Source organism: Solanum verrucosum, unplaced genomic scaffold (assembly GCF_900185275.1).
Source record: "Solanum verrucosum unplaced genomic scaffold, falcon-dt-bn FXZP01000008.1, whole genome shotgun sequence".
Classification (NCBI taxonomy): Eukaryota; Viridiplantae; Streptophyta; class Magnoliopsida; order Solanales; family Solanaceae; genus Solanum; species Solanum verrucosum.
In genome coordinates this window covers 2,030,693-2,042,815 of record NW_026020195.1, presented here as the reverse complement: position 1 = coordinate 2,042,815, position 12,123 = coordinate 2,030,693, and the positions used below count along the sequence as shown (strand labels likewise).

The 12,123-nt window shown below is 35.9% G+C and overlaps 2 protein-coding genes across 2 annotated transcripts; both read right to left on the bottom strand.

Moving 5' to 3' along the window:
- Positions 1 to 3,041: 3,041 nt before the first annotated feature.
- LOC125829742 (uncharacterized) lies at positions 3,042 to 5,091 on the bottom strand. The gene is made up of 5 exons (XM_049508933.1): positions 4,827 to 5,091; positions 4,074 to 4,146; positions 3,775 to 3,826; positions 3,508 to 3,577; positions 3,042 to 3,317 (listed from the first exon to the last, which is right to left on the bottom strand). Exons 1-5 carry the CDS (start codon positions 4,989 to 4,991, stop codon positions 3,231 to 3,233), a joined length of 447 nt encoding a protein of 148 aa, XP_049364890.1. The 5' UTR covers positions 4,992 to 5,091; the 3' UTR covers positions 3,042 to 3,230.
- An 836-nt stretch (positions 5,092 to 5,927) lies between these two features.
- On the bottom strand, positions 5,928 to 10,974 carry LOC125829720 (pentatricopeptide repeat-containing protein At1g26460, mitochondrial). Its single transcript, XM_049508912.1, has 6 exons — positions 10,340 to 10,974; positions 8,129 to 8,360; positions 7,551 to 8,033; positions 7,204 to 7,410; positions 6,625 to 6,762; positions 5,928 to 6,521 (listed from the first exon to the last, which is right to left on the bottom strand). Exons 1-6 carry the CDS (start codon positions 10,942 to 10,944, stop codon positions 6,333 to 6,335), a joined length of 1,854 nt encoding a protein of 617 aa, XP_049364869.1. The 5' UTR covers positions 10,945 to 10,974; the 3' UTR covers positions 5,928 to 6,332.
- Between the last annotated feature and the right edge of the window lie 1,149 nt (positions 10,975 to 12,123).

The following is a 12,123-nucleotide window of genomic DNA, read 5'->3' as shown; positions in this document are numbered from 1 at the left end:
TTTACAATTTTACGTATGCTATACTCCATAGATTTTATATGATATGTGATCTCGTAGAGGCCCAGAGTGGGAATGACCAAATTTACCGTTTTACATAACCTATAATTCATGGATTTTGGGTGATACGTGATCCCGTCGGGTTTTTGGCTATTAAGACGTTACTAACGGCATGAGTTTGTTCTGAGGGGCAAACGTCCGTATTTTTAAGTTCGAACGATGTCCAGAGCGTAAATGACCAAATTTACTATTTTACGTTTGATATAGTCTATGAATTTTGAGTAATACGTGATCTCGAAGTGTTTTTGGCCAAAAAAAATTATGGGCATCTGTTAAGACCTTCTTAATGGCGTGTGTTGCTACCGAGGGGTAAACGTCTACATTTTCAAGTTCAAACGAGGCATCGAGCGTGAATAACCAAATTTACCATTTTACGTGTTCTATAGTCCATGGATTTTAGATGATACGCTATTACGTGAGTTAGTCTCGAGGGGCAAACGTCTGCATTTTCAAGTTGAAACGAGGCTCAAAGAAGGAATGACCAAATTTAACGTTTTACATGTGCTATAGTCCATGGATTTTGGGTGATAGGTGATCCCAACAGGTTTTTAACCAAAATTATTATGGGCATCCGTTAAAACCTTATTAATGGCGTGAGTTTATTTCGAGAAGCAAACGTCTTCATTTTCAAGTTCGAATGAGGCTCTGAGCAGCAATGACCAAATTTACCGTTCTACGTGTGCTATAGTCCATAGATTTTGGATGATACGTGATCTCGGTGGGTTTTTGGCCAAAAAATTTTGTGGGCGTCCGTTAAGACTTTATTAATGGCGTAAATTGGTCTCAAGGGACAAATGTCTGCATTTTCAAGTTCAAACGAGGCTCACAGCGGGAATGACCAAATTTACCGTTATTCGTGTGTTATAGTCGATGAATTTTGGATGATACGCGATCGTGATGGGTTTTCTGCCGAAATTTATTGTGGGCGTCCGTTAAGACCTTATTAATGGCGTAAGTTGGTCTCGAGGGGTAAATGTCTGCCTTTTCAAGTTCAAACAAGGCTCATAGCGAGAATGACCAAATTTATCGTTATACGTGTGTTATAGTCTATGAATTTTGGGTGATACGCGATCGTGATGGATTTTCTGTCAAAAATTTTTGTAGGCGTCCGTTGAGACGTTATTAATGGCGTGAGTCAGTCTCAGGGGGAAACGTCCGTATTTTCAAGTTCAAACGAGGCCTAAAGTGGGAATGACCAAATTTACCATTTTACGTATGTTATAATCCATGGATTTTGGGTGATACGTGATTTCGATGGGTTTTGGCCTAATTTATTTAAGGCGTCCGTTAAAACCTTATTAATGGCGTGAGTTGACCCCGAGGGGAAAATGTCCATATTTTCAAGTACAAACGAGGCCCAGAGTAGGAAATATCAAATTTACCATTTTATATGTGTTATAGTCCACAAATTTTGGGTGATACGTGATCCCAACTAGTTTTTGGGTGAATTTTATTTTTTTGGGCGTCCCTTAAGACCTTATTAATGGTGTAAGTTGGTCCCGATGGACAAACATCCGCATTTTCAAGTTCAAAGAAGGCCCACAGAGCGGGAATGACCAAATTTACCATTTTGGGTGTGCTACAGTCCATGGTTACGGACAATTTTTATGAAAAAGAACTTTACGGGACCCTCTGTAATGACATGGAGGAGTGATATGTATAGTTTCAGCATGATCCACTCCTTTTTTGGCATTAAAGAGTCACTAAAATAGAAATAAGGTGATTTTTTCAATCTTTTGTATAGGCTCACCTTGACACGCGCTATTTTTTTATCATTTAGAGGCCATTCATCATAATCATGCAATTTTCTTAGTTTTTCGTGTGTTTATTAATGATTTTTTTGGTTATTTGGGTTTCTGGCACTTTTTTTGTAAAACATTTACAGGATCCTCCGTAATGACCTGGGGGGAGCGTGAATATAGTCTTACCATGATTTGCACCATATTTTCAACATTTATGGGTTACTCAATAAGAATTAGGTGATTTTCTCAAATTTTTTTGTGTGTGTTAGTCAATGAATTTTTTAGTGATATGGCTTCTTAGCACTTTTTTAGCGAAACCTTTATAGGATCCTCCGTAATGACCTACGGGAGTAGTACTAGCCTCACCCTGATCTGCGTCGATCTTTTAGCATTTAGGAGTCACTCAACAAAATTAGGCCATTTTCTCAATTTTTGTGTGTTAGTCAATGAATTTTTCGGTGATATGGCTTCTGGACACTATTGTTTCAAAACTTTTACATAATCCTCCATAATGACTTGGGAGACCGATACAGATAGACTTACTATGATTCACGCCATTTTTTTTAGCATTTAGGACCACTCAATAGGAATTAGGCAATTTTCTCATATTTCCGTGTGTTAGCTAATTAATTTTTTAGTGATATGACTTCTATGCACTTTTTTTGCAAAACCTTTTCAGGATCCTTCGTAACAACCTGAAGAAGTGGTACGTATAGTCTCACCATGATCCACACCATTTTTATAACATTTAGGACCACTCAAAAGGAAGTGGGCGATTTTTTTAAATTCTTTTTGTGTTAAAGTCAGTAAAAAATTTTGTGATATGATTTCCACCCTATAGGTAGACTAATTGATTGAGAAGGACAGCAAAGTTCCCTCTAGGATGTAGTGAGAGATCTTTTGGTTCCTTGCAACTCTATGCTCATTGACCACTAATTTTTGCCACATGAAAGAAATCTACCATGAAGCTATTTAACCATGTTAGAAAAAAGATAATGCCTGACCTACCCCTGTTAAGTAGAAATAAGCTCTCTAGCCATCGAACATTTTGCAGATTCAAAAGGATAACTCAATGCACAAAGCATCTCATGTTCACACAGTCTGTGGAAGAGTGGCACCCAAGGAGCATGATATAGACAGCATCTCTTAGCACAGGGGATGTGATGCTTCACAATATATCAAGTACAGAAAGAGGGTGTGGGAGGGGAGGGGGAGGGGGAGTATTCTCTATGAGAAAATTTGTAAAAAGATCCAACTGTCTAATATATAAGGAAAGCTGAAATCAATTATCAGCATGCATACAGACTTTTCAGTAAGATTAAGATGCAGAATCTCTATGGCATCAAAAAAAATTAATGTAACCACCCAGATACTACTATACAAAAACTGCCATATGTGAAAGTTCAATATCCATATCGAATCCAAACTAGTTCAAGGTTCATCCTTCGAGAAATAGCTGTGAGGTAGGCAAAACTCTTCCTCCTGATTTAGGATTTCAGAGTCCTCGTCCTCTGGTTTCTGAAATTAGTAAAAAGAATACAACTATAAGAACACTCGTCCCACGTAACTTCTAATTGTGGAGCAGGAAGAATGGCTTAACATATGTAAATATTTCTGCTCAAACAAGCAGCCTGTCAAAATCAATACCGAATAACGGAAAAGTTGTGAAGATTGAAGTTAAATAGAAAGTAAAACCAATAATACATACCACCATATCCAAGTTGTAGAAGCGATCCAGCAGCTTCAAAACTTCATCGGGAGCAAATTGCCTATTGAAGCTGTGACAAAAAAAAATTCAGTGTTGAAAGACAAACGATAAAGTCACATTAAGTTTCTTCACACTCTTAGGTACACTTTTTAAAAGTGTCTCAGCGTTCTTATTTCTTTTTTGAGAGTGTTGGCATGAGCTAAGCTCATTCACAAAGCCACAAAATGAAGAGCTAATAAACAAAAAGAACAAACGTAGCCTAGTAACCTTCTACGCAGATGCTCTGTTAAGCCATATAGGACAAAATGACGATGGATGCCTGCAATAAGAATCAAGGTGAACATGTTAAGCGTCTCACTCCCACAGCAACAAGCAAAATTTAATGCAAGTTCCAGATTACACCACGAGTTTCTGTCCGCCACATTTTACTGTGAATTATACTTATGGACTAGACAAACTATGATAAAGTTACCACCTTTTCAACTTTAATAACAGGAAACAGAGCAAAACATGAAGAGGAAACATATAAATGAGCAATGACACATGACACTTCTACAAAATTATACCTCTCAATTTGGCAGGGGGATAGATTTCAAGAGCCTCCAGCAATCTTATCTCCAATTCCACCTGTGACTGTTCCTATAGTTCGAAAAATAAACATACCCATAAAAGAAAAGAAACAAAAGAATCCATAAATTCTGTAAAACACATCAACAAGCATATAATTAGTAGTAAAGCCACGACTTTTACTAAGGGGATTCAAAATACAAAGAAACCAAAGGGATTCAACATCTTCTTCTTTATTTATAACCGTGGTAACCGATAAGCTTTCACATTACTCGACTAATTCCACAGGAACCTGCCACCTCCCACCACCATCAGGTACCAAATAACTCTATCCACCAAGGCTGACAGATGGGAATTTAAACAAAAGGGATTCAAAATCTTTTTTCTCTTATTGATAAAAGTGGTGTCAGAGTCCACTTTCGCGCAACTTGACTAATTCCACCGGATAATTGTCACCTCCCACAATACGTACTATCAGGTAGGCTGATCCCCACTTTTTGACTCATATTCCTATTAAGAGCAAGACTGAGACTTGTCTATTCCTACTCTCTTTCCATGGTAACTCTATCCACACAAGGCTAGAACAAATGTAAATTTAACTAAAAGGGATTCAACATCTAATATCTAATATAAAAATTTAAACTTGATTGTATAATTTTTCGACGAAGGGGTTTGGTCCAATACCCTACTCCATGCATATGAATAAAAACACAAAGGGTACCTATTTTTTTCTTAATTAAGAAGAAAAGTACCTTACGAAGAGCAGAAGATGCAGGTTTACAAGGAGAATGAACAGACATTCCATCTTGTTCAGCTTCTTCTTCACCTTCTTCAACTTCTTCTTCTTCTACTACTGTTTCCTTTTCCATTTCTGCTTCTTTCTTCCCTTTGCCACTTGCACCAGTATTCTGCCCCATTTGCTTTTTGGTTCTTGGGATTTTCTGGGTATGGAAAATTTACCACTTTTTGGAGAATGATCCATGAAAGATTTGATTTTTGATATAAATTTTTGGTTTCTTGAAGGGGTTTTGATTCAATTTATTGAGAAAAAACTAGGTATTTTCAATTTGTTTGATCTAAAAATCAAGATTCTAGTGGGCTGGTTTTGGGGGTTTTGAATTGTTGGATCAGTTTTGGGCTCTAGAATTTAATAAATATCAAATTAAACTAAATATTAATAAATTAAAATTATTTGATATAGAATAGAAATTTCATGAATAGCTACAGTTTGGAGTATAATTATCATAAATAGCTATAGTTTATCTAATTAGATTTCATGACTACTGTTTTGGGGTCCATTATATGTGTTAGCTAAAATTTGATGTATCAACGCATACAGTCACGCTAGATGTAATACGCTAAATAAATTTTGTTGTATCAATAAATATAGTTACAATTGACTTTATGCTCAAATATAATCGTACGAATACATTAAAAAAAATTGCATACATACAAGTACAACATACAATCGTCCGTCGTTTTTCTTACCAAGCAGATAATAATGAATCGTCCGTCGTTTTTCTTACCAAGCAGATAATAATGAAAGCATGACAAAGCAATTTAACAGAAAACAACAGTATCTACAATAAAATAAGGCGATAATCGAAGAACAAGAGATAGTTGATAATAACATAAATCGGAGGACAAGAAACTAAAGGAGAAATATTAAAGGAAGGATAAACAAGGAGGCTAAAAGGGTAGTAAGACACATTTTTCTCACACCTCAAAATGTAGCAACCAGAAATTCACATGTAAAAATGGTAATCAACTATGGAAGAAACTGAAAAAAACAAGAATAAAGCAGAAAATTGCACTTGATGCAAACTGCTTCAGCATGAAGAGTACAGTTTATTAAAAATGAGATGGATCTCATTTCATTAGCAATTCCCTGTCTTTAAAAGCTACCTAATGGGTGGAAAAAAGAATACATAAATATGTTAAACAAGAACCTTCTAACCAGACACCATCCTCCACAGCTCAATACTAACCAGAACTAAGTAATTTACAGCCACTGGTTAGAGGATCGACCCGAGGCATATGAGATGTGACACTGCTAAACTTTGTGACCGCCAACATCAGCACTCAAGTGTCCAACTAGCAGAGGCAAGCTAGAAGAAGAGGAAAAAGAGTGCAACATTCAAATGCTAGAAGCACTGATATTCTAATATTTCATTCCATCAAGTTTCTCAGCAGAAGGGCAAGAAATTTTGAACAGGTGTTGACTATGCATGTGATCTCTAAATCCACTTCAGCACCATCTAACCAGAATATTCCATGTTGTATCTAAGATTAAAGAGCATGTTACGACGATTTTCTGTGCCCATTCGGATGTTAAACTTCTTGGTCAACTCCTCAACTCGATCATCAGATTCATAATCCATCTCTCGAGTACATCGTCTTCGGATCTTTTTCAGCATGTCCTTGGAAGGTTTATACTGGGCATGCACCTGCACATGAAGCCAAAGTAGAGTTCCTTAGCTAAAATGACAAGCAGGTTCATTTTGTCACTGATGATTATAATTAATATTGAGACAGTGAAAGGCAGGTTACCATCTCATCAACTACTGAAAGTGCAGCTTTCGGTTCTCGCTTAATAAGATGAGCATCAACAAGTAGAGAATATGTCATTTCATTTGGCTTCACTCCTAAGTCCATAAAGTGCTCATAGACTTTTGTGGCTTCATCCCTCTGCAACAAGAAAAGATATTAATATTCATATAATCATAGAACAGACTTGTGCATACAAATGAAAGAATGTAGCTTCGAGCTATTATGACAATACTTGGGATAAGAATCTTCAAGATTATGAGTCAGTACTTTTTTTATGATGAAAAATTCATTTGGAGTGAAACTTTTGGGCCAACCACAGACTTCAAAACTCAGGGATGATGGCCCTGCCCCTTGAACTTTAGTTTCACTTGACACGGGGATTGAACTTGTGATATAAGACACAAGTCCTCAACCTTTACCAATTAAGCTTAATCCCTGGGGGTTAATTAGTAAAATGACTCCTTCAGATTATTCTCAGTCACATGTTTACTGATGAACAAATAAATAGGATCCAAAGAAATGACCTCTAGGTTGAACCCATACTATGTGCATTCAGATGTTACATTCATTTCTATTTACCTTGCCAAGCTTCCCAAATGCATATATCAGCGCATTGTATGAATGGATATCTGGGGTTAATCCAAAAGTGGATTCAATTGCAGCAAATGTCTGATAAGCACGATCAATATCCCATATATTGGCACAGCCTAAAATTACACAATTGAGTGCAGCAAGAGACTTGAAAGGGGGCTCTGCTCGGCTCAAATTCTCCAGCTGATAATAAACCTGAAATATTTGGAAGTCAGTGGCAATACTAAGTGTAAGGTGACCCAGATAGAGAACATCCAACACACTTAAGCAGGTACAGCAAAGTGCTAAGCTGTGAGATATACAGAATTCTTAGTTGGAAGAGAAAGAGAACATACAGAGTCCAAGGTGACAAAACCATTCCTGCAGCAAGCAACAGCCAGTGGATTCAAAGAGGTAAAGGGAGAAAATAGCTCTTCTGCACTCTCTTCTTTAGAACTACTATAAGCTTTCTCAAACTCATGCAGGGTAGCAAAAGCGTTCTGCAATTGTCCCAATGACGCGTGGGCATATATCTTCGCAAGGAAAGATTCAGGGTTAGGGATCCTCATTTGCCGTAGTGAGCGCTTAAGGACTTCCCAAGCACCATTGAGGAGTTTCACATTGTATGTTCTACCAGCAGTTCCAAGTGCAGCCACAAGCAGTCCTTCGTCAACACTGAGTAAAACAGGGGGCTTCACAGTCTCACCTCTAACAATCCATTTCACAAAGAACTCCAAGGAAGTAAAAGCTAGTTCGCTATTATCTGCTTGTAATGCACAATCAGCAAGGTGTGTGCACATGTTCCAAGGCGGGAGCAGGCCTTTGTTCTGATCTGTTTTCTGGGAATACCCAAAACAGCGGTATCAAAACTAAAATATATTTCAAATAATAGAAAGTTTCATGGTTTGGATGATCTCACCGAAGGGATACATACCTTGCATTTCTCTATTATTGACACCAATGTATCCAGCCTGTTGCTGTAGATACAGCTTCGCACACACTCGTTAAATACATTCATGGATAGCTTATACCCAGATTTTAAGGCTGAATCAATATATTTCAACGCATCATCAATAAGGTTTGCTTTAAATAGCAAGCCAGTAACCAAATCATATGACTCTTCATCAGGCAAAGCTTCTTTAAACTCTACTCCAATTGCAATCATCCTGGCATAAGTATTAACACATGAAATCTATCAAATAACATCAATGCATGACAGAGTACTTGCATGCATGGTGAAAATACATAGTGAACTGTCGCAATCAAAACAAGCTCAATAAACACCACGAGGTTCCTTGTCACTTAGTAAACTTGCTATACACACTAAATCGAAAGGAGCCAGAGAATTCAAGAATAACCATGCTGAGAGAAAATAAGTATAGAAGGGACAAGGAGGAGCAAAGACATGGCAAAATTTTGTTTGCAGCAAGACTAATCTAAAGGAAAATAAAACCCAAATAACAAAGCTATAAATCCAGTAGTAGCTAACAGACAGGAGTTTGGACTTTTGCTGCAATGGGAATAGTTTTCGCACGCCTCACTCAGTTCATTTAAGAGGCAGTTCCCCACTCTATTATTTCAAATGTTCATTGTTTTGGAAAGGCTAAGAACCTCATTGGATTGGCTTATGACTTCTAAGCCAAAAGCCATAAGTTAGATATGGCTTTTGGCTTATTTTGGTTCTTTTGGCTTTGAAACAAGTGCTTATAAGCACTCCTTATTTTACTTAGAGCGCGTTTGGATTGGCTTAATTTATATTGGATGAAAAATAATTATTTGTGATAAGAAAAAATTAATAGATTAATCAAAGCAAAACAGTTGTTAAGCTAAAATAAGTCAATTTATTGCTTTTGACTCAAAAATACTTAATTTAAAAGTTACTCTGAATTTTGTCAATCCCTCTGAAACTTTTTGAAAAGAACTTAAAGGTTAAAAACACTTTTAATTTTGAGTCCATCCAAACACACTGTTAAACACTACTCCCTCCGTCCATTTTTAACTGTCATGTTGCGCTTTTCGAAAGTCAATTTGACTAATTTTCAAAGTGAAATTAGATTACATTAATTCGATATTTTAAACAAAAAATTTAAATATTCAAAAACTATACGAAAAATACTATAAATTGCGATATTTTGCATATTAATATGATGAAAAAATACATCAAAAAATGTTAGTCAAAGTATTTATCGTTTGACTCTAAAAAAGAAAACCATGACAATTAAAAAGGGACGGAGGTAGTACAAAACTGCTTAAAAGCTATTTTGGCTTAAAAGAACCTAAAATAAGTCGATCCAAAGAGGCTCAAAATAGAGAAGTTTGATTTGGCAATCGCACCCAGTTGGCGGCTATATCACAACACCGGTTAAATCTGGCAAAGCTTCTTAGTGTGTTATACTGTACACAAATATGAATAAAGGTCAGAAGCATTTTTAGACTACTATGAAACCTTTCAAGAAAATACCATACCATAATCCTGGATCACCCTAGCAGCCAACCAAAAGGGCCGAAAATGTTAACATCACAACAAATGAAAATGCTATCTTTATGCAATATACACGCCTTATAAATTCTATATTTCTAATCTATGAATATAAAGGTCTTTAAACTCTCAACTTACTAAATTTTAAGCCTTAAGTCTTTCTGTGTTGCTTTTATTTTACTGCAATGAACTTTTCAGCTCAATACTAATCTCAACTAACAATCTCCAACTTTAGAAAATATAATTAAGGCTAACAACAATTTCATATAAATGAACTAACAGTCTCCAACTTTAGAAAATATAATAAAGGCTAACAACAATTTCATATAAATGAACAATAAAGCATATAAAGGGATCTCCACAATTACATACAAAGTTTTAATTTTTATACTCGGATAACTGGATAAGTGTAGGTTACTTAATACTAGTAGTTTATAACAAGCATGGATCCATAACCTACAAGTAAAGCAACAACCATATACTGAAAGACTACCAGTGTATATAACTTAAATGCATAATATATGTTGTTAAACTTATTCTGTACATTTGCTATTTCTTTTGAGCCGAGGTTCTATCCCGAAAAGGTATAGGTAAGGTTTGCGTACATACTACCTATGTTGTACAACAAATATATTCAAAGCTAAGTGATTAGCTCGAAATACGAACCTTTCGAGCAATTTGACAGCTTTATCAGCCCATGACAATGGTTCACCAGATTGAAACATAGCTTTCAAGATCAAATTATGCGAAGCAGTATTAGCAACAAGTCCATACTCCTCCATTTGACTAGCTAATCCCAACAAATCATCAGCAGTAGCACCCATCATCAAATTAGCTCTCAAATAATAATTAAACAGATTCGCATCAGGCTTATTCGGTTTCCCATTTCTATCCAACGACCTAATCCAAAGCTCAAACACCTGTTTCATATCCTCCCACCTCTGCGTCGTCACCCAATCAGCAAACAGATTCATCAAACCTTCCCCATCAAGTGATTCCGACATTGCCTGAATACGCGCAGCTGGCGATTGGCGTAAGAACCCCAAGGGTACAACGGAGGAAGATACAGATTGTGAGGTAGCTGCAAATGGGGATCTCCAGTTTTCATTATAGAGTGGGCTACCGGAGGATGGATTTGGGGGTAGTGGGGTAGTGTTTTCCGGTGGAGTTCCGGCGAGTTGAGGTTCTTGTGAGAGGAAAGGAACGGTTGTGATTGATTTGAAATTTGTAAATTTTCTGATCAACGGTCGTGATCGAATCAGGATCGCCATTGTAAGTGTTTTTAAGCTTTTTGGGGAAATAATTTGCTAGGGTTTTAGGATGTTTGTTGAAGAAGAAAAAAAAAAGGTTGGAGGGGTATTGTTGATATTATCTAGAAGTTTAGGGGTAAATTTACTGTATTCAATTGTTTTGGGCTGGACTTCTATATATTGGGCTGGCTGAAATGGGCTTCAAAAAGCCATATGCAAATGAGTGAAGGAGTTAAAGACTTGAAATTATGCTCAACGATCTTAGAAATGAGTGATCTTAAACTTTTGACGTCTGGGCTTGTTCTATGGGTAAAAATCTTCGGGAATCGTGTGGTAGATAGTAAAGAAGCTGTTTATTCATGTGTCAATTTATGTACTATAAGTTATACAACATTATACATGTATAATTTATAAGAGAATTGATGTATTATCTTATGCGGGATAGAAGATGAAATAACTAATATCTGCATAATTTTAATCAACTACCAAACAATACCTCTAAGATTTAAAATCAAAATGCTAATCTTGAAGTTTTATGCATGGGGCAAATGGGATCAAAAGTTTGAGATCATTTTTATAAATCACCCAATGGGATTATACTTAATGTCTCAAAAAAAATGGTGTTTTTATAGCCAACAACAACAACCTATCCAGTGGAATCCCACAAATAGAGTTTGGGATAGACAAACTTTATCACTATCTCGTGAAAATAGAGAGATTGTTTTCGAAAGATCATCAGTCTCGTGTTTTAGAGCCATTTAATACAATTCTTAATATACCTAAATATAATTAAAATTTATAAAAGTGTTTAAAATTTAGTCATTTTGGAATCAAATTTCAAACCTCAAAAGTCTGAAATTTGAATTGTCTTTCCAAAAGTGATTATTCCTTTTATCTTCATGCTTCTGCATTGTACAGAGTTAAATTTCCATGACTTCCCCATATTCTTTGCTTTCCTGTTCCTACTTTGGATTCACCCTTTCCCAAAAGTGATCAATTCTTTTATCCTTACGTCAATAACAACAATAATATATTCAGTATAATTTTATAAGTGATATCTGAAAAAGATAATGTGTACGTAATCTTATATTTACTATCTTGTAAAGATAGAAATGTTATGTGTATGTTAAATAACCTTTTATTAAAGACTTGTAATGTAATAATACTATCATAAAATTTCCACACAAGAAATATGAGTTT

Bases quoted from the DNA above. Each gene is read 5' to 3' on its own strand.
- LOC125829720 (XM_049508912.1), bottom strand. From the start codon at position 10,944: ATGGCGATCCTGATTCGATCACGACCGTTGATCAGAAAATTTACAAAT. The intron at 8,361-10,339 runs GTTCGTATTTCG...TACTTATGCCAG, and splicing joins GCTGTCAAATTGCTCGAAAG to GATGATTGCAATTGGAGTAG. The intron at 6,763-7,203 runs GTAAATAGAAAT...TTCTTGTTGCAG, and splicing joins CATTTGGGAAGCTTGGCAAG to AGGGATGAAGCCACAAAAGT.
- LOC125829742 (XM_049508933.1), bottom strand. From the start codon at position 4,991: ATGGGGCAGAATACTGGTGCAAGTGGCAAAGGGAAGAAAGAAGCAGAA. The intron at 4,147-4,826 runs GTACTTTTCTTC...TTCGAACTATAG, and splicing joins CATCTTCTGCTCTTCGTAAG to GAACAGTCACAGGTGGAATT. The intron at 3,827-4,073 runs GTATAATTTTGT...TTCTTATTGCAG, and splicing joins TCCCCCTGCCAAATTGAGAG to GCATCCATCGTCATTTTGTC.